Raw genomic sequence first — 20,216 nt, 5'->3', positions numbered from 1 at the left:
ACACACAGTGACACCTGCCATTAGTAACTACCATACTAGCATGTGGGGGACAGCCCTTGCTGAAGGTGCTTTGAGTGGACATGAAGACAGAATACTTTAAAGTAGGAAGCAGACAAAGTTATTATATATATTCCTGATTCCTCAGGCAGCCTCGGCTCCGTAGGGGATTTAAGTTGTGATCAAACTGTAATGAAGTTCATGAAAATGTGAACCAACAATTGCTTTGCTAGCAAAAGAAAGAAAGGGAATAAATACAGTGCGTTTACAGGCACAGTTCTACATGGAAAGGGAACTCACAGCTGTAGAAGTGAAGTGATCCTCTATGTGTGTTTCACTGTCGGGGGTTTGACTCCCACACGCCGATGAAAGACTCTTGGGAAAAGGGATTGTCTTTGAATCCTCTAGAAACGGAAGCGGCTCCTTAATGTGTTGATTACGGTGACATTGAAAGTGAAACCATGCGGTTGTGAAATGCAGCATCCAGTTGATGACGTGTCGTTGGTGACGCATCTTCTCCACACCTTTCACAGCTCTCTTGTTGATCAGGAACTGAGTCACATGTCAAAGAGTGAGACAGCAGCTCATACAAACAGTCCACACGCCAATCCGTCAACAGCAGAAGCACTTCTGCTAAATGCAAATGGTTCGGTAAAGAAATGATGCTCACTTCTCATGTTGTCCTCAACAACGTGACCAGAGAGAAGCCGCATGTCAATGACCAGCTCAACCGCAGGAGGAGGCTGCAAGATGGAGGAAGAAGTCTGGAGTGGGACTGAGTGAGGAGGGACAAGAGGACGTGGTGTTTAATAAGTGTGATTAATGCTCTTTGATTGACTTGTTTGAATAAAGACGTGTTGATCTCTACATGGACGCATTGACATGTTTCCAGTGTGAAGTCTGTCAGCAGATCAGGTGACAGCGCTGTCACCTGAAGGGTCAACATGGACGCCTCGCCGTGTCTGTCACTGCTCAGATGGACTTTGTCCTTCAGGGATTATTTGGGGGCCCGTTGGGCCTCCTCTCCCACTGGGGGTCCTCAGAGACCCCTAACAGATGCTTCCAGTGTTCACTGGTAACATCTGGTGTGTTTGAGGTCACAGGGTTTAAATTGAACATCACGTCTTGTCTGTATCCACAGTGTGCAGGTTTGTTGTCTCATTGTGCATTAAAACTAAAACGTTTTAATTAAAGGACATGAGGCCGGGCAGCAGGACGTCCTGAAGGACTCTGAACTGTAATACTAATAAATAACATGAATAAATATAACATTTTCCAAAGAAGAATGATTGAATTGTGCTCTGTAGGATCTTTCATGTGTGTCAGCTGCTTGCTCATATGTTTGAAACGGTTTCTATTTATTCCAACGTTTGACAATGTGAGAGTTCCCCTACAGCCTCATTGATCAATACAATATGAATCACTACCCAACTCATTAATCACTATTATAATACAACAGCCCCAAATTAAAGGTTTACCTCTGTAACTCTTTATGTCTTTCTTCCATCCAACATCCAGTATTATAGTCCAGTAAAGTTCAGCAGCTGCTTTTCTTCTCTAACAACTCTGATCTGCTCAATTGAGAGACTTTCATGTCTGATATTTATATTTACTTTGAATTTGTTTACTCTGCTGCTCCGTCACACACAGCGTTTCTATTTTAAATGAGAAGCAAACAAATGCGTGATAGTTAAACACCCGACAGTCAAGAAGCGTATTCAAATGTTTCAGAGCAGCTGACGTCATCGAGGCAGCTGCTGTCCCATGAAATGAGCGTCCTCTGTTGACCCCGTGAGTCAGGACCCCCGAGTCTGTTCTCCCCAGAACGCGTAGTCCGTCCTCTGCGTCCTATCGTTGAGAAAGGGCCCCACGTTGGGAGGTTAATACGAGCAGCGTGGAGATCAGGACCTTCAGCTGCTTCCACATGTCGTCCAGTCAACAGGGGACACGAGGACAGAGGTCCCTCATGATGCAGCTGTGGACAGTCTTCTCGTATGTTTCTGTTGCTGCTTATTACCCGTCCATGACCAGCCGTTCTCCTGAAGCTTCCCCTGGACTGAGGCGCCGTTTCACCACAAGTCAAAAAGTCTTTAATGGTTTAATAACCATAGAAAATCATAATTAATAACTAAAGACAATGAGGAACGCTTCACGGGTTTGTGTGTCCTCCTCTAGCTGGGACTTTGCTGCGTCAGGATTGGCTGCTTCTCATTAATTGGAACGTGACACAATCTTACAGGTTTTATTCATCAGATAATCTTCACAGCTTCAAACAATCACGTTCTCACCCTTTTCCTTTCATGCATCACTTATATAATATTTAACTAAGAAACTAAGACATATGCTCCATGTATCAGAGAGCTGCAGAAAAGATCTGGTTCATTCTTCCATTATTCCTCACATCACACAATGAACATTTGGTACTAAAACAATAAAATGAAGGTGCTGTTGATGAAAGCGTCCTCATGTTTGGTCCTGGGGGGGAAACAGTTTTAACAATGTGACCTACAGCTGATATCCGTATCTGAATAAAGATTATTAATATACGTTACGTACAAGTCACAAGTTAGAGTCATTAGAACAGGAGTCCTTTCTGCAGGTAATCGATTAGTTTGTGCTGTTAATCAGGACGCGTGTGATTGATTACTTTGATCATCAAATGATCAGGCAGCAAAGTTCATGAGAAATAATAATACTTTACTTTTTATAGCACTTTTCTTGGTACCCAAAGACGCTTAAGAAGAAGAAGAGAAGAAGAAGAGGACGAGCTTGTGATGGATTAAATAAACGTCACTATGACATCATCAGTGTGCAGCGCAGAAATATCAACATCTGTAAAAACGCAAGACGAAATGTGACGTTTCTTCATGAGATCTCAGCGGCTGCAAAAAATAAAGGTTTCCTAAATGAAATCATTCTATTGTTTAATGCAATAAAAGAAATGGACATATTCATAAGGCTCTTATTGTCCAACCAGCTAAAAGCAGCTATAAACCAACAGATTGAGATGGATGGATCGATGGATTGATCGATTGATTGATTGATCAATTGATCAATTGATCAATTGATTGATCGATTGATTGATGTATTGATTGATTGATGAATGGATGGATCGATGGATCGATCGACTGATTGATGGATCGATTGATTGATTGATCGATTGATGGATCGATGGATTGATTGATGGATTGATCGATTGATTGATTGATCGATGGATTGATTGAATGAGTGATTGATTGATTGATCGATTGATGGATTGATCGAGTGATTGATGGATCAATGGATTGATCGATTGATTGATTGATAGATGGATTGATTGATTGATTTATGGATGGATGGATCGATGGATTGATTGATTGATGGATGGATGGATCGATTGATTGATGGATCGATGGATCGATGGATCGATTGATCGATGGATTGATCGATTGATTTATGGATGGATGGATCGATTGATTGATGTATGGATGGATGGATCGATTGATTGATGGATGGATCGATGGATTGATTGATTGATGGATCGATTGATTGATGGATCGATTGATCGATGGATTGATCGATTGATTTATGGATGGATGGATCGATTGATTGATCGATTGATGATTGATGGATCGATGGATTGATGGATGGATCGATTGATTGATTGATTGATGGATCGATTGATGGATCGATTGATTGATTGAGTGATGGATGGATGGATGGATGGATCGATGTATTGATTGATCGATGGATTGATGTATTGATCGATTGATGGATTGATGTATTGATCGATTGATGGATTGATGTATTGATCGATTGATGGATTGATCGATTGAGTGATCGATTGATTGATCGATTGATCAATTGATTGATGGATCAATGGATTGATGGATGGATTGATGGATTGATCGATGGATCGATCGATTGATTGATGGATCAATGGATTGATCAATGGATCGATCGATTGATTGATCAATGGATCGATCGATTGATTGATGGATCAATGGATTGATCAATGGATCGATCGATTGATTGATCAATGGATCGATCGATTGATTGATGGATCGATCGATGGATCGATGGATCGATCGATTGATCGATTGATGGATCGATCGATTGATCGATTGATTGATGGATCGATCGATTGATCGATGGATCAATGGATGGATTGATTGATGGATGGATCGATGGATCAATGGATTGATTGATGGATCAATGGATCAATGGATTGATTGATGGATCAATGGATTGATGGATTGATCGATGGATTGATTGATTGATAGATGAATCGATCGATTGATCCATCGATCGATCGATTGATGGATCGATTGATGGATCGATCGATGGATGGATCGATGGATTGATCGATGAATCGATGGATTGATTGATTGATTGATCGATTGATGGATGGATCGATGGTGTGATCGATCGATTAATCGATGGACCGATTGATTGATGGATGGATGGATCGATGGATTGATTGATTGACTGATTGATGGATGGATCGATGGATTGATTGATCCATCGATCAATCGATTGATTGATGGATTGATCCATCGATCAATCGATTGATTGATGGATTGATGGATTGATCCATCGATCAATCGATTGATTGATGGATTGATGGATTGATCCATCGATCAATCGATTGATTGATTGATGGATCGATGGATTGATCAATGGGCTGATTGATCGATGGATCGATCGATTGATGGATAAAGGTTTCCTAAATGAAATCATTCTATTGTTTAATGCAATAAAAGAAATGGACATATTCATAAGGCTCTTATTGTCCAACCAGCTAAAAGCAGCTATAAACCAACAGATTGAGATGGATGGATCGATGGATTGATCGATTGATTGATCAATTGATTGATCGATTGATTGATGTATTGATTGATTGATGAATGGATGGATCGATGGATTGATTGATTGATCGATTGATCGATTGATCGATTGAGTGATCGATTGAGTGATCGATTGATGGATTGATTGATTGATTGATCGATGGATCGATGGATTGATTGAATGAGTGATTGATTGATGGATCAATGGATGGATCGATTGATTGATGGATCAATGGATGGATCGATTGATTGATGGATGGATCGATGGATGGATCGATTGATTGATGGATGGATCGATGGATGGATCGATTGATTGATGGATGGATGGATCGATGGATGGATCGATTGATTGATGGATGGATGGATCGATGGATGGATCGATGGATTGATGGATGGATGGATCGATGGATGGATCGATGGATTGATTGATTGATGGATGGATGGATCGATGGATGGATCGATTGATTGATGGATGGATCGATGGATGGATCGATTGATTGATGGATGGATGGATTGATGGATGGATCGATGGATTGATTGATTGATTGATGGATGGATCGATGGATTGATTGATGGATGGATCGATTGATTGATTGATTGATGGATGGATCGATTGATGGATGGATTGATCGATTGAGTGATGGATGGATCGATTGATGGATCGATTGATTGATCGATTGATTGATCGATTGATTGATCGATGGATTGATCAATTGATTGATGGATGGATTGATCGATTGATTGATGGATGGATCGATTGATGGATGGATCGATTGATGGATGGATTGATCGATTGAGTGATGGATGGATCGATTGATGGATCGATTGATTGATCGATTGATGGATCGATTGATTGATCGATTGATTGATCGATGGATTGATCAATTGATTGATGGATGGATGGATTGATCGATTGATTGATGGATGGATGGATCGATTGATTGATGGATGGATGGATCGATCGATCCATCCATCGATTGATTAATCGATGGATTGATGGATCGATGGATGGATTGATCGATGGATTGATCGATTGATTGATCAATGGATTGATCGATTGATTGATCAATGGATTGATCGATTGATTGATCAATGGATTGATCGATTGATTGATCAATGGATTGATCGATTGATTGATCAATGGATTGATCGATTGATTGATCAATGGATTGATCAATGGATTGATCGATTGATTGATCAATGGATCGATCGATCAATGGATCGATCGATTGATTGATAGATCGATTGATTGATGGATCGATCGATTGATTGATGGATCAATGGATGGATCGATGGATCAATGGATGGATCGATGGATTGATTGATGGATGGATCGATGGATCAATGGATGGATCGATGGATTGATTGATGGATGGATCGATGGATCAATGGATGGATCGATGGATCAATGGGTTGATTGATGGATCAATGGATTGATTGATGGATCAATGGATTGATTGATGGATCAATGGATTGATTGATGGATCAATGGATTGATTGAATGATTGATTGATAGATGGATTGATTGATTGATTGATGGATTGATAGATGGATTGATCGATCGATTGATTGATGGATTGATCGATTGATCGATTGATGGATCGATGGATTGATAGATGGATTGATGGATCGATCGATGGATTGATCGATGGATCGATTGATGGATGGATCGATGGATTGATTGATGGATGGATGGATGGATTGATCGATGGATGGATCGATTGATTGATCGATTGATTGATGGATGGATCGATGGTTTGATCGATCGATTAATCGATGGACCGATTGATTGATGGATTGATTGATGGATGGATGGATGGATCGATGGATTGATTGATGGATTGATTGATTGACTGATTGATGGATGGATCAATTGATTGATTGATGGATTGATCGATGGATTGATGGATTGATCCATCGATCAATCGATTGATTGATTGATTGATTGATGGATCGATGGATCGATGGATTGATCAATGGGCCGATTGATCGATGGATCGATCGATTGATGGATAGATCGATGGATTGATCAATGGGCCGATCGATCGATCGATCGATCGATGGATGGATGGATTGATTGATTGATGGATCCAAGTTCCAGTGTGTGTTTGAGGGGATCGCTAAAGCAGGAAACCCAACCCTTCTGAATGAGATCTACACAGAGCTGTACATCACAGAGGGAGGGACTGAAGAGGTCAATGAAGAACATGAGGTCAGACAGATTGAAACAGCATCCAGGAGACCAGCCAGACCAGAAACAACCATCAGACAAGAAGACCTCCTCAAAGCCTCAGCTGGAGGAGAGGAACGAATCAAAACAGTGATGACTAAGGGAGTGGCTGGCATCGGGTCTTAACACAGAAGTTCACTCTGGACTGGGCTGAAGACAAAGACCACCAGGACATACAGTTCACATTTCCATTCACCTTCAGAGAGCTGAATGTGCTGAGAGAGAAGAAGTTCAGCTTGGTGGGACTTGTTCATCACTTCTTCAGTGAAACCAGAGCAGCAGGAATCTGCAGGTTTGAAGAGTTCCAGGTTGTGTTCATCTTTGACGGTCTGGATGAGTGTCGACTTCCTCTGGTTTTCCACAACAATGAGATCCTGACTGACGTCACAGAGTCGGCCTCAGTGGATGTGCTCCTCACAAACCTCATCGGGGGGAAGCTGCTTCCCACGACCTGCAGCAGCCAATCAGATCCCTCCTGAGTGCGTTGGCATGGTGACAGAGGTCAGAGGGTTCACTGACCCCCAGAAGGAGGAGTACTTCAGGAAGAGGTTCACAGATGAGGAGCAGGCCAGCAGGATCATCTCTCACATCAAGACCTCACGAAGCCTCCACATCATGTGCCACATCCCAGTCTTCTGCAGGATCACTGCTACAGTTCTGGAGGAGGTGTTGAAGACCAGAGAGGGAGGAGAGCTGCCCAAGACCCAGACTGAGATGTACATCCACTTCCTGGTGGTTCAGTCCAAAGTGAAGAAGGTCAAGTACGATGGAGGAGCTGAGACAGATCCACACTGGAGTCCAGAGAGCAGGAAGATGATCAAATCTCCGGGAAAACTGGCCTTTGATCAGCTGCAGAAAGGCAACCTGATGTTCTATGAATCCGACCAGACAGGGTGTGGCATCGATATCAGAGCAGCCTCAGTGTACTCAGGAGTCTTCACTCAGATCTTTAGAGAGGAGAGAGGATTGTACCAGGACAAGGTCTTCTGCTTCGTCCATCTGCGTGTTCAGGAGTTTCTGGCTGCTCTTCATGTCCATCTTCTTCAACTCTGGTGTCAATCAGATGTCAGAAGAACAAACAACCTCCCTGGTGTCTAAAGTCTCTAAAGATGATCCTGAACCAATGCTTTTCTACCAGAGTGCTGTGGACGAAGCCTTACAGAGTCCTAATGGACACCTGGACTTGTTCCTCCGCTTCCTCCTGGGTCTTTCCCTGGAGATCAATCAGACTCTCCTACGAGGTCTGCTGACACAGACAGGAAGTCGCTCACAGACCAATCAGAGAACAGTCCAGTACATCAAGGAGAAGATAAGTGAGAATGTGTCTCCAGAGAAAAGCATCAATCCTTTCCACTGTCTGAATGAACAGAATGAGGTTTCTCTAGTGGAGGAGATCCAACAGTTCCTTAGATCAGGACGTCTCTCCACAGAAGAACTGTCTCCTGCTCAGTGGTCAGCTCTGGTCTTCATCTTACTGTCATCAGAAGAAGATCTGGATGTGTTTGACCTGAAGAAATACTCTACTTCACAGGAGGCTCTTCTGAGGCTGCTGCCAGTGGTCAAAGCCTTCAACAAAGTTCTGTAAGTAAAGAGAGCGTTAGATTCATACATCAGAACTTAAATATGCTGCCATCTTTTATACTTACTGCTTCTTCTTCATCCTTCTCTTCAGACTGAGTGACTGTAACCTCTCAGAGAGAAGCTGTGACGCTCTGTCCTCAGTTCTCAGCTCCCAGTCCTCTAGTCTGAGAGAGCTGGATCTGAGTAACAACCACCTGCAGGATTCAGGAGTGATGCTGCTTTCTGCTGGGATGAAGAGTCGATACTGTGAACTGGAGACTCTCAGGTCAGGATTCAATTAAAGTCCACTTGGTGTCTTTAATTACATCCATGGTACATTTCTGACCTCCATAAGATTCTTTCTGCTTGCATGATTTAAATCAAATATGCATTTTCCAACTATTTCCATAAAATGTGTTTATTTTCAATATAATGTAAATATTTTACATTATAGAGTTAGTAGTAATGTTATCACGTTGTTGATGAACATTAGTGGGTGTTTAGTTGTGACTGGAAACCAGTCAGTAACCATGTTAATGTAACCCCTCTGTACCTGATAGTATCTATCTAGAAGTCCATCTCCGCGAGATATTTGCTCGCTTGCGAAAAGTGAACTTCGTTGCTCGCGAGGAGAATCTCTGCTTGCACTCGAAGGAGTTTTCTTTGCGCTCGCTGTTGTTCTTTCTGACAGTAAGGGGGCGGAGCCAGTCACCATGGTCTCTACACCTGATTGGTTACAAACCCCGTCTTTGGATTGGCTGGAGTGATTTATTCACACAACTTCACTTCAGTGCGGAAATGAAGCCCATTTCCGCACTGAAGAAAGAGGATAGAAAGTCTAAATTATGAGATGAAACGTTGTCAAAACACAAACGCCACCTTTATGTAACCTTAGTGGAGCGTAGATGACAACCAGCTACAAGCATCATTTACCATCATTACCGGCACATTAAGACCAATGCGTCCAGCTCGCAGACCGGCTGGTGATTTGCCGCCATAGTAGTCAAACGTTTGGCGTCGGGGCAGGTGGATGGCGGGTGTTGGGAGGTGGAGACGGTGCTTTCAGGGTCCGATGGATGCTGCGAGGTGCGTCCGCTTCCGCCGCACCCCTCGGCATCCACGCCCTAAATCTTCGGCTGCTTTTAGAATAACTTATTTTTCCCCGTTAAGATGGTTCAGCTACTGTAGAGAAAAGGGCGGCGTCTCTCGTTCTTTAATCTCATGAAGTGCTCAGCGAGAATGTCCATTTGTTTTATTTATTTACTGTAAATGACCTCTCGTGGCCCACCAGGGGGCAGCGGCCCACACGTTGGGAATCACTGTCTTAAACTTGTCAGGGGTTGCGGGGAGGTAGGACTCAGACGCAGAGTTCAAAAACAAAAGGGACTATAATAGTCAAAAGGCAAAATCAAAAGGCCAAGGGGCAAAAACACACAGGAACCAGGGGAAAAACAGCAGGCAGGAAACTATGAACATCCACGACGATAGACAAGGACATGCGTGGCCAAAGACAATGACGCGACAAGTGACAACAGACGCACATGGCTTAAATACGCTAGGGAGGTGCAGGTGATTGGACACAGGTGGAAACTATTAGACGATCAAAGGGGATGACATGACAAGGCAGGAAGTGAAGTTACCCGGGGACACGAGTGGCAGAAAACTACAAAATATAACATGAAGTGAACCACACCGTGACAAAACTATCTTTTCCACAGCATGAACATCATCATTGTTCATCAGGATTTCAGACTTCATAAAAACCTTTTTTCACCAAAAGATGAACCTTATCTATGGAGCCAGAAGATCTAATCTAAGAGACTAAACTAGGGACAAAAATCTGTTTATGTTTCCATCACATCATCGGATCCTTGTGGAACCAACACATTTGATACGGAGGGAATTAAAACACAATGTTGGCTCACGATAAATCATCACAGGGTCGTCCTATTAATCCTCTTATTCATGCTGTGTGATGTTATTTTAATATGGTTCATTGAGGAAAATGGGAAAAGCAGAGGTGTAAAAGAGACTGAAAAACTTGGATTTCTGGCGCTTCAGTGACAATTTGCTTGGAGTTTGATGGTTCCTCATTTAAGGTGTAGATGGTAACTGACATTAGATTAGCAAATAAAGATCCTTTTTAGTCACTTTCCTTTTTTAGTAGTCTAGTCTACACTAGTATTTGTATAAACACTTAACTGATTTTATATAAAATAGGATTTAATTTTAACACCAATGTTATTTTTCTTGTTGATTGTTGTCGCTTCAGACTGAGCGGCTGTAACCTCTCAGAGAGAAGCTGTGACGCTCTGTCCTCAGTTCTCAGCTCCCAGTCCTCTAGTCTGAGAGAGCTGGATCTGAGTAACAACCACCTGCAGGATTCAGGAGTGAAGCTGCTGTCTGCTGGATTGAAGAGTCCACACTGTGAACTGGAGACTCTCGGGTCAGGATTCAATTAAAGTTCTCTTGGTGTCTTTATCTACATCCATGGTACATTTCTGACCTTCATAATATTCTTTCTGCTTGCATGATTTAAATCAAATATGTATTTTCCAACTATTTCCATAAAATGTGTTTATTTTCGATATAATGTAAATATTTGACATTATAGAGTTAGTGGTAATGTTATCAGGTTGTTGATGTACATCAGTGGGTGTTTAGTTGTGACTGGAAACCAGTCAGTAACCATGTTAATGTGACCCCCCTGTACCTGATAGTATCTCAGTACTGCAGTGCCCTTCCAGCCCTCACAGCACCCTCAGATCATGTGACATGTGTCTTATTCTGTGTGTCTGCAGGCTGTCAGGCTGTCTGATCACAGAGGAAGGCTGTGCCTCTCTGGCCTCAGCTCTGAGCTCCAACCCCTTCCATCTGAGAGAGCTGGACCTGAGCTACAATCATCCAGGAGACTCAGGAGTGAAGCTGCTGTCTGCTGGACTGGAGGATCCTCAGTGGAGACTGGAGACTCTCAGGTATGAAGAGGCTGCAGCCACAGACCATCAGTCTAGTAGAGGAGGTAGAGCTGGAAACCTTTTCTCTGTCCCACTGTCAGCCTGGTTAATAAGACCCTGACACACCAAGCTGACCTCAAACTACCAGAGACTCATCAAACTGTTTGTGTCCCACATGAGACCATCAACACAGACAGAAGTAGTGAGGATCAGTAGCCAGGATGAGCCTGAACAGGGAGGAAGGTGATGAAAGCCTTGTTTCTCTGGAGCTTTGTCTTGTCTCCACGTTATAAGAGAGGACAGTGTCTCCTGACACATTGACGGCATCATGGTGGGTTGATATGAGTCAATGTAGTCACGCTGCAGGTTTGTGGGCTCTTAACAACTCAAACAACACTTGGATGTTTAGATGCGGGTCCTCTGCCCCCAGTGTGTGTTTGTCTTTTAGTCCAGACATTATTATTGAGAGACAAACAGTCAGAGAAACAATTTGTTCAAAGCGTCTTGATGGATCATCACAGGAGGAACGTTTGGTGTTTTAAAGGAGTTCAGCTTCACCTGCTTTTGGTGCTTTGCACTGAGAGACGGTTCCCTGGATGATAAGAGTGGACTTGGTGAAACTACAGGTGACAGTCGGCCACAGACGCACAATGAAGAACCAACAGCTGATGGTGGACCTGGAATTAGTATCAACTACATCGTAGAAATGAACAGAACATACGAGTGTGTGTGTGTGTGTGTGTGTGTGTGTTGAAGGTTCATAGCAAAACAAAACAATAGAAGTAACAGAACAGAACAGAATATCAGTATACTCGCGTGTTCTTATTACATCACCACGTGAGTAGTTTCCAGACTTTACTTAAGTAGAAATGTTGGGTATCTATACTTTACTGTGGCATTTATTTTTCGGAGGACTTTTTACTTCTACTCCTTACATTTTAAAAATAGCCTTGTTACTTCCGGCTTGTTGTAGATCAAAAACACCCTATCCAGATAAATGTTGCCATCCGGATGGAGTGAATGTGATTGTGGTTGGATGAGAAGTATAAACATTTAGCATCCAGACACCCGATTGGTTTTCTCCGCCATGCGCCTGCAGATCAGAGCAACGGCGGTTGTGAAAAGTGGTCGGTGGAAGGATCCTTTGTCAGAAGCCACAAGTCGATCTCAGTTAATATTCAGCGACATGGACCCTCCTCCTCCTCCTCATGCAGATTCCATGTAACGTTACATGAGGACCTTCATGACCATGAGTTTGTTGTTTTCTACCTTAATAGAGAATCTGGCACAACACAGCGACTTGCAAGTAGCGCAACGTCTTAAATAAAGTGACGTGTGTCTTTATGCGGCTTTAGAAATGAACACAAAGGGATTCTGTATTTGCTCATAAAGTCTGAAAAACGGGTTATTTGGCCGATGTTTTGATAAGCGACCGAAGCCAGTTCAGTGTTTCCATCATTATAACAGGGATGCCCCCCCCCATGTAGTAGTACTCCGGGGAGACACTGCAGTCTACCTGATCAATGGGACAACGTGTACGTCATTAAGCCGCACTGGAAAATGGCTTCTGCTTTCATGTGTTACAGTTATGTGATAAAGTGTTTGCTGCCTTCCTGATTCCTTATCTTTTACGTTTGTCACACTTAAATGTTTCAGATCATCAAACTTATTGAAATATTAGACACAGATAACGCAAGTATGCCATTTTTAAATGAATTTTAAATAAAATTTTATTATTAAGGGGAGAAAATAATCCAAACCTACATGGCCCTGTGTGATAAAGTGATTGCCCCCTAGGCAAGGCATGGCAATTTTATTTGTATAGCGCTTTTCATACAAAAGGCAGACTCAAGGTGCTTCACATCATAACATTTCATACAATAAAGTGAAATAAAATGCAGGAATTAAAAGACAATTAAAAACAGCAAATAAAATATAAATTAAAATCTTATTTAAATTGTTTAATTAAAGGCAGAGATTAAAAGTGCAACGCAGGTAAAATTTAGCAGAAGGCGAAGCTGAACATATCTTCAGGAATCTTCAGGAAGTTTATTCCAGCTGTTTGCGTAGTAACTAAATGATGCTTTCCCATGATTTGTATTTACTCTGGGAACCACTAACAGATTGGTGTCAGAAGATCTTAGTGATCTTGAAGGCTTATGTAGTGGAAGCATATCAGTGATATACTTTGGCCCTAAACTATGTAGTGATTTATATGTGAGCAGTAGGATTTTGAAATTAATTCTCTGACATACTGGGAGCCAATGTAAGGATTTAAGAATTGGTGTAATGTGCTCACATTTTTTGGTCTTTGTTAGAACTCTAGCAGCAGCGTTCTGAACAAGCTGGAGCTGCCTTACAGTTTTTCTTGGAAGACCCGCAAGGAGACCATTACAATAGTCTAGCCTACTAGTTATAAAGGCATGTACAAGTGTTTCTAAGTCTTGAGCTGACATGAGCCCTCTAAGTCGTGCTAAATTTTTGAGGTGGTAGTAGGCCGATTTTGTTACTGATTTGATGTGACTCTCCAAGTGTAAATTACGGCAATGAATCCATAATAACCCCCAGATTTCTGGCTTTATTCGATGTTTTCAGGGACAGAGTGAAGGTGTTGGGTTACTTTAAACCTTTCTTTTTTAGCACCAAATACAATGATCTCAGTTTTGTCTTCATTTAGTTGTAGGAAATTTTGACATATCCAGTCTTTGATTTGCTCAATGCACTGGCACAGAAGATCTATGGGGCGATAGTCGTTTGGTGATAGCGCTACATAGATTTGGGTATCATCAGCGTAGCAATGGTGGTCAATTTTATTTCTTTGCATGATTTGTCCTAGTGGAAGCATGCAGATGTTGAATAAAGTCGGCCCTAAGATCGAACCTTGGGGGACTCCACACGTTACGTCGGTTGTTTCTGATACGAAGTCACCAATGGAAACAAAATAGTTCCTGTCTTGTAGATATGACCTGAACCAGCTTAAGACTGTGCCCGAGAGCCCCACCCAGTTTTCCAACCTGTCCAAAAGTATTCAGTGTTCGACAGTATCAAATGCAGCACTGAGGTCTAATAGCATTAATATTGAAGTTTTGCCAGAGTCTGTGTTAAGACGGATGTCATTTACAACTTTAATAAGAGCCGTCTCGGTGCTATGAAGAGGTCGAAATCCTGACTGGAAATTGTCGTGGCAGCCAGTTGAAGCCAGGAAGTGATTAAGTTGTTGTAGGACAACTTTCTCAATTATTTTACTTATGAAAGGTAGATTTGAAATTGGTCTGTAGTTGTTGATAATAGAGGCATCTAGGCTCCGCTTTTTTAGGAGAGGTTTAATAACTGCAGTTTTGAAAGCTTTTGGGAAATGGCCTGTCTGAATAGAGTTATTAACTATTTGCAATACATCTGTTGCTAGGCAGTCAAAAACAATCTTAAAGAAGTTGGTAGGTAGAGCATCAAGACAGCCAGTGGATGGTTTTAAATTTGTCACCGTTTCCACTAGAGTTTGATAGAAATAGAATTGTTTGGCTCTAATGTTAATAAATGACTTTTATTGGAAATAACTGTACATGTTTAAACATGCCATCAAATAAAGATGCTTTCAACACTCTGTATTATTTCTTTTTGACATGAAATACTCTGATCCTTTTTAAAGATGCTGTACTATTGACTTTTGTACTATTTCCTCCATAATATCTGTATTTATTCTACAGCCCTATTGCTGTGTCAATAGCACAGAGGAAACATTGGTGGTGCAGCATGTTGAAGAAGGAAGTGAAACGTTAGTGAGTAAATAAAGAAATGAGTAATGAATAAGTTGCTTTATTAACCTTATTAACCTTCAGCAGAGCCGTCTCACAACAACACAAACTACTGAGCTCGCTACTTCAGGTGCAACTTGAAGCTTTCATTCTGCACTAAATATCACACTTAAGTCACCAACAAAAACACACAAAGCACAAGCACACATTTGATAACAGGGTGGAGTTTATCTCCTCACAAAGTGGAGTATTGAAAGTGTTAAATGTGATTTCCCGCCAAAATAAAATACAAGCAGCAGCAGCATTGCCACTAAATGCAATAAAACACGCGTTGTGCAGCGTGGACAGAAAGAGGAACGGCTTTAACTTTCCATCTCTTAATAACATGGTTATTGTTATGGAATGCCGTTTCAGTCAAAATTAAATAAATGTATAAATACATGAAATATTCATTTGAAATACATCATGAAATAAATAAATGACGCAATAAATATATAAATATTAAATACATTTAATTATTTCATGGTACTTTTATTTCATAATGCCGTTTTTCATTTCACGTTCTTATATGCAAATCATGCTCTGTATGACATCACTGAACCATCGGGGATCCTGATCCTTCATCAGCGTAACTGCAGCGGCACAAATGCTGCAGGTGGGACGTGGACTCTACATTCTGTCCAGGGGTTTCACCACGAGGGGGAGGACATAAGGAACCCGAGGGGAGGGCTGCGCTTGTCGGCCCCTGATGTGTCCCCAGCCTCCATGTCACTCCACCCCCTCACGTTATTTACTGTTCCCTTTCAGTCCAACCCCGTCTCCTCCACTCGCTCACTGCCTCCACCCACCGTTACCTCCTCCTCCTCCTCGTCCTCCTCCCATTTCCAGCTCCATGTGTTACTTTTCTCCATCATGGTTGATTCATTTCTGTACGAGGAGAAACAGCTGCCTGTTCATCTTTCCACAGACTGAGACACGGGAGGAAGGTGGAGGAGGGAGGAGGTCTGGATTTATTATTTGTTGGTGAGGAACCGCTGACGCTCCGGCCTCCAACACTTTGTCCAGCTTTTACATGTGTGGTTGAGTATCAAAGACGGGTGTCTTTCATTTATTAACTCTGAGCAAGAGACAACTTCTCAGCCAGTCAGCAGTCAATGGTTTGTGTCTTCTGACTGCTGCTGGTTAAATGACTGATAATTATTGCTATTTTATCCGCTGGGCGTAGACTGGTCTGATCCACATCCTCTCATCATATTCATGATGGTGCAGCTGTCCTACTTAAGGAAGGCGTCCATGTTTGGGACATTGTCTTTCTACACTACCCCGTGCTGTGAGTGTGTATGTATGAGCCCCCTCTGTCTCTCTCTCTAACCCGGTAATTAGACTCTCGCCCCATTCCTTGTCCATCTGTGTGGAGGCTTAAGGCGCTCGTCTATCGGCTTATCGTCCATCCAATCAGATGGTCCTGTTCTCCTGGTCTCCAGGATCACCTGCCTGCTCATCCAGCCTCTCCGGTCTGCCAAGTCCCCCAGCCAGCTCATTACATTACATTACATGTCATTTAGCGGACGCTTTTATCCGAAGCGACGTACAATAAGTGCATTCAACCATAGGGTACAAACTCAGGAGAACAAGAAACAAGAAAGTGCAATTTCCTCAAATAAGCCAATTTACAATTTGCTATAGATGAGTGACGTTACAAGTACAATTTAAGTGCTACAATTTGTTAGTCTTTAGTCGAGGTAGAGTCTGAAGAGGTGTGTCTTTAGTTTGCGGCGGAAGATGTGAAGGCTCTCTGCGGTCCTGGTGTCTTCAGAGAGCTTGTTCCACCATTTCGGCGCAAGGACAGCGAAGAGTCGAGATCTAGTCGAGTGTTTTGCTCTCAGTGAGGGAGGGACGAGTAGTTTTGCAGATGCAGAGCGGAGAGTGCGGGTTGGGATGTAGGGTTTGACCATGTCCTGGATGTAAGCTGGACCCGATCCATTCACAGCATGGTACGTGAGGACCAATGTTTTGAACTGGATGCGGGCGGCCACCGGTAGCCAGTGAAGAGAGCGGAGGAGTGGAGTAGTGTGGGAGAATTTCGGAAGGTTGAAGACCAGTTGAGCTGCTGCATCCTGAATGAGCTGCAGAGGTCGAATGGCGGTGGCAGGGAGACCAGCCAGGAGGGAGTTGCAGTAGTCCAGGCGAGAGATGACAAGAGCCTGAATCAGTACCTGCGCTGCCTTCTGAGTGAGAAGGGGACGTATTCTCCTGATGTTGTAGAGCGTGTATCTACAGGATCGCGTTGTCGCGGTGATGTTGGGAGTCAGGGAGAGTTGGTGGTCGAGTGTGACGCCGAGGTTCTTAGAGGTCAAAGTGGGCGTTAGTACGGAGTTCCCAAAGTTGACTGTCAGGTCCTGGGTAAGCAAATCTTTTCCGGGAAAGAGAAGTAGTTCAGTCTTGTCGGGGTTGATTTTCAGATGGTGGGCGGACATCCACTGGGAGATGTCAGTTAGACAGGCAGAGATCCGAGCCGCCACCTGGGTGTCCAAGTGAGGGAAGGAGAAAATTAGTTGGGTGTCATCGGCATAGCTGTGGTAAGAGAAGCCATGCGAGCGAATGACAGCGCCAAGAGAGTTGGTGTAAAGCGAAAACAGGAGAGGACCCAGCACGGAACCCTGAGGAACTCCAGTAGTAAGAGGACAAGGTTCCGACACAGATCCTCGCCAGGTTACCCGGTAGGTGCGGCCATCGAGGTAGGACGAGAGAAGGGAGAGAGCAGAGCCTGTGACACCAAGTTCCTGAAGCGAGGAAATAAGGATCTGGTGGTTGACCGTGTCAAATGCAGCAGAGAGGTCCAGAAGGATGAGGACAGAGGAGAGAGAGGCGGCTCTAGCAGTGTGGAGTTGCTCTGAGACAGCAAGGAGAGCAGTCTCTGTGGAGTGGCCTGCCTTGAAACCTGACTGGTGGGGGTCAAGGAGGTTTCCACCGGTCACTCCCCTTCACACTGCACATGCCACTTTAACTGCAATTCATCACTTTGTCACTTGTCACTATGTCTCTTGTCTGTTACTTGTTTGTTAGTGCACTTTATGCTTAATATTTTTCTTTTTTACTTTTTAATATTTAATTTTTTTTACCTTTATTCCCTTGTTTTATACTAACCCATAGCCTTAGCCTTATTCTACTAACCCATTGCATTAGCATTTCATTCCACTTTATTTTATTACTTGTGCACTGTTGTCTTGTCTGTCTACTGTCGCGCACTAATCGCCAAGACAAATTCCTTGTATGTTTGACATATTTAGGCTAATAAATGTTTCCTGATTCCTGATTCCTGATCCTGTTACAGTGGAGATAAGAGGAGAGTTGATTAAAGATAGCACGTTCAAGGGTTTTGGACAAAAAGGGAAGAAGAGAGACCGGTCTGTAGTTGTTTTCTTCAGATGGGTTGAGGGTGGGTTTCTTCAGGAGAGGGTTGACTCTTGCCTCCTTCAGAGAATTGGGAAAACAGCCAAATAACAGAGCGTTGTTGATGAGACAGGTGAGGAACGGAAGGTCAGGTGCGATAGATTGTAGAAGATGTGATGGAATGGGGTCAAGAGGGCAGGTGGTCGGACGGGCAGAGGTTACTAGGGTAAGAATTTGGTTAGGAGAGAGGGCGGTGAAAGAGGAAAGTGAGGGCGAAAGAGGTGAGGTCGGTGGGACGCGAGAAGTAGGAGGTGGGTTTGAGAAGGAGGAGCGTATGTCAGCTATTTTCTTGGTGAAGTAGTTGACAAAGTCTCCCGGAAGAAGGGTGGAGGGCGGAGGAGGGGTAGGGGGTTCGAGGAGATTGGAGAAGATCGAGAAGAGTTTTTGGGGGTTAGAGAATGAGGATTATTATACGGGTCTCCCTGTGCCAAGCCCCAACCCCCCTGTGCCCCCCAGAGGACTGCTTCTCACCTCACCTGCTCCTCTGCTGCTGGCGTTTGTGTCCAAGTGTCCTCACACGCCGGCTCGTGTGACATCTGGAGAGATTTCTCCTTTTAAAGTCAGCAACACTTTGTCACGTCATTAGCTGACGTTTGCTTGTTCTTGCTGCTGTCAACAAAGAACCCCAAAGGATTCTGGTCTATGAGCCTCGATCCAGCCCTCAGCGCATTGGAGAGCGCCGCATGGCGAGCCTCTATAGTGCTCCAGTCTTAAATAGGCCGTAAACACAACAGGACATGTGAAGCATACAATAAAACGCCATCAAACCGCTGTACACAATGACTACACAACCACACAACCTCTGGCCTGGTACACAAAGCTGAGTCTATTCAGGCGCTGTACTTCTTCATACAAAGTAAAGGCTCTCTGGGCCTAAAACGCTGCTCCAGAACCTTCAGCCTTTGGACCCAGTTTGACTCCAGTAGATGCTTTGTTTGCAGAGCAGCGAGTCAGCTCCACGTCTTTGAAAAGACCCGTGAGACGCTGTTCAGCCTCCTTCATCAATGTCCAACCAGCGCTGTACCTGGCTGTCCAACATGAGCGCTTGGTTGGACCAAGTGTGGTGTCTCTTCTCTGCAGCTGGTGAAGTTCCAGACCAGGGAAATCTCTTCATCCAGCGTTTACAGTATTCTTTCGTTTCAGCCCGTCTGCCTTTTCTCTCATTGAGGTATTTTTTGTGGTCGATGTCGTCATGGTGACACCAGTTCTTCTGGTAATAAACCATATTCACCAGTAGTCAGACATCACACACCACTTTTTGCTAATGAAGTATTTTGCTATCAGAATTCCCCTGTGGCTCCACGGGACGCCACCATTGTTTCTTCATTCAGCTCTGGGCTGTGGATGCAAAGCCCTGTGGAGACAAATCCAAACGCAGTCCCTCCTCCTCATTGGAGAGTCTCCAGAGAGTTTACAAAGCTGTGTGATTAGAAGCCAACGATTG

At 43.4% G+C, this 20,216-nt stretch overlaps 1 protein-coding gene and 1 long non-coding RNA gene across 11 annotated transcripts in view; one reads left to right on the top strand and one right to left on the bottom strand.

Annotated features, from left to right (window-relative positions):
* Positions 1–20,216, top strand: part of LOC120811373 (NLR family CARD domain-containing protein 3-like) — a 126,429-nt gene that overhangs the window by 105,790 nt on the left and 423 nt on the right. For 2 of the 10 annotated variants that reach the window (XM_078096853.1, XM_078096844.1), the window contains 3 exons: positions 8,726–8,899; positions 10,886–11,059; positions 11,415–11,938. In XM_078096853.1, coding sequence (XP_077952979.1) covers positions 8,726–8,899; positions 10,886–11,059; positions 11,415–11,688 — 622 coding nt within the window. In that variant the 3' untranslated portion in view covers positions 11,689–11,938. Of the gene's footprint in view, positions 1–8,725; positions 8,900–10,885; positions 11,060–11,414; positions 11,939–20,216 lie in introns of those variants that run through there. The other 8 variants (XM_078096851.1, XM_078096855.1, XM_078096856.1 and 5 more) reach the window with 6 other exon arrangements.
* Positions 9–1,566, bottom strand: LOC144390430 (uncharacterized). Its single transcript, XR_013454468.1, has 3 exons — positions 1,476–1,566; positions 668–761; positions 9–549 (listed from the first exon to the last, which is right to left on the bottom strand). It is a non-coding gene; the product is annotated as an uncharacterized LOC144390430 (long non-coding RNA).

The sequence above is a fragment of the Gasterosteus aculeatus genome, chromosome 21, assembly GCF_964276395.1.
Source record: "Gasterosteus aculeatus chromosome 21, fGasAcu3.hap1.1, whole genome shotgun sequence".
Taxonomy (NCBI): domain Eukaryota; kingdom Metazoa; phylum Chordata; class Actinopteri; order Perciformes; family Gasterosteidae; genus Gasterosteus; species Gasterosteus aculeatus.
The sequence above is the reverse complement of the archived record's forward strand: the minus strand, read 5'-3'. Positions and strand labels throughout refer to the sequence as shown.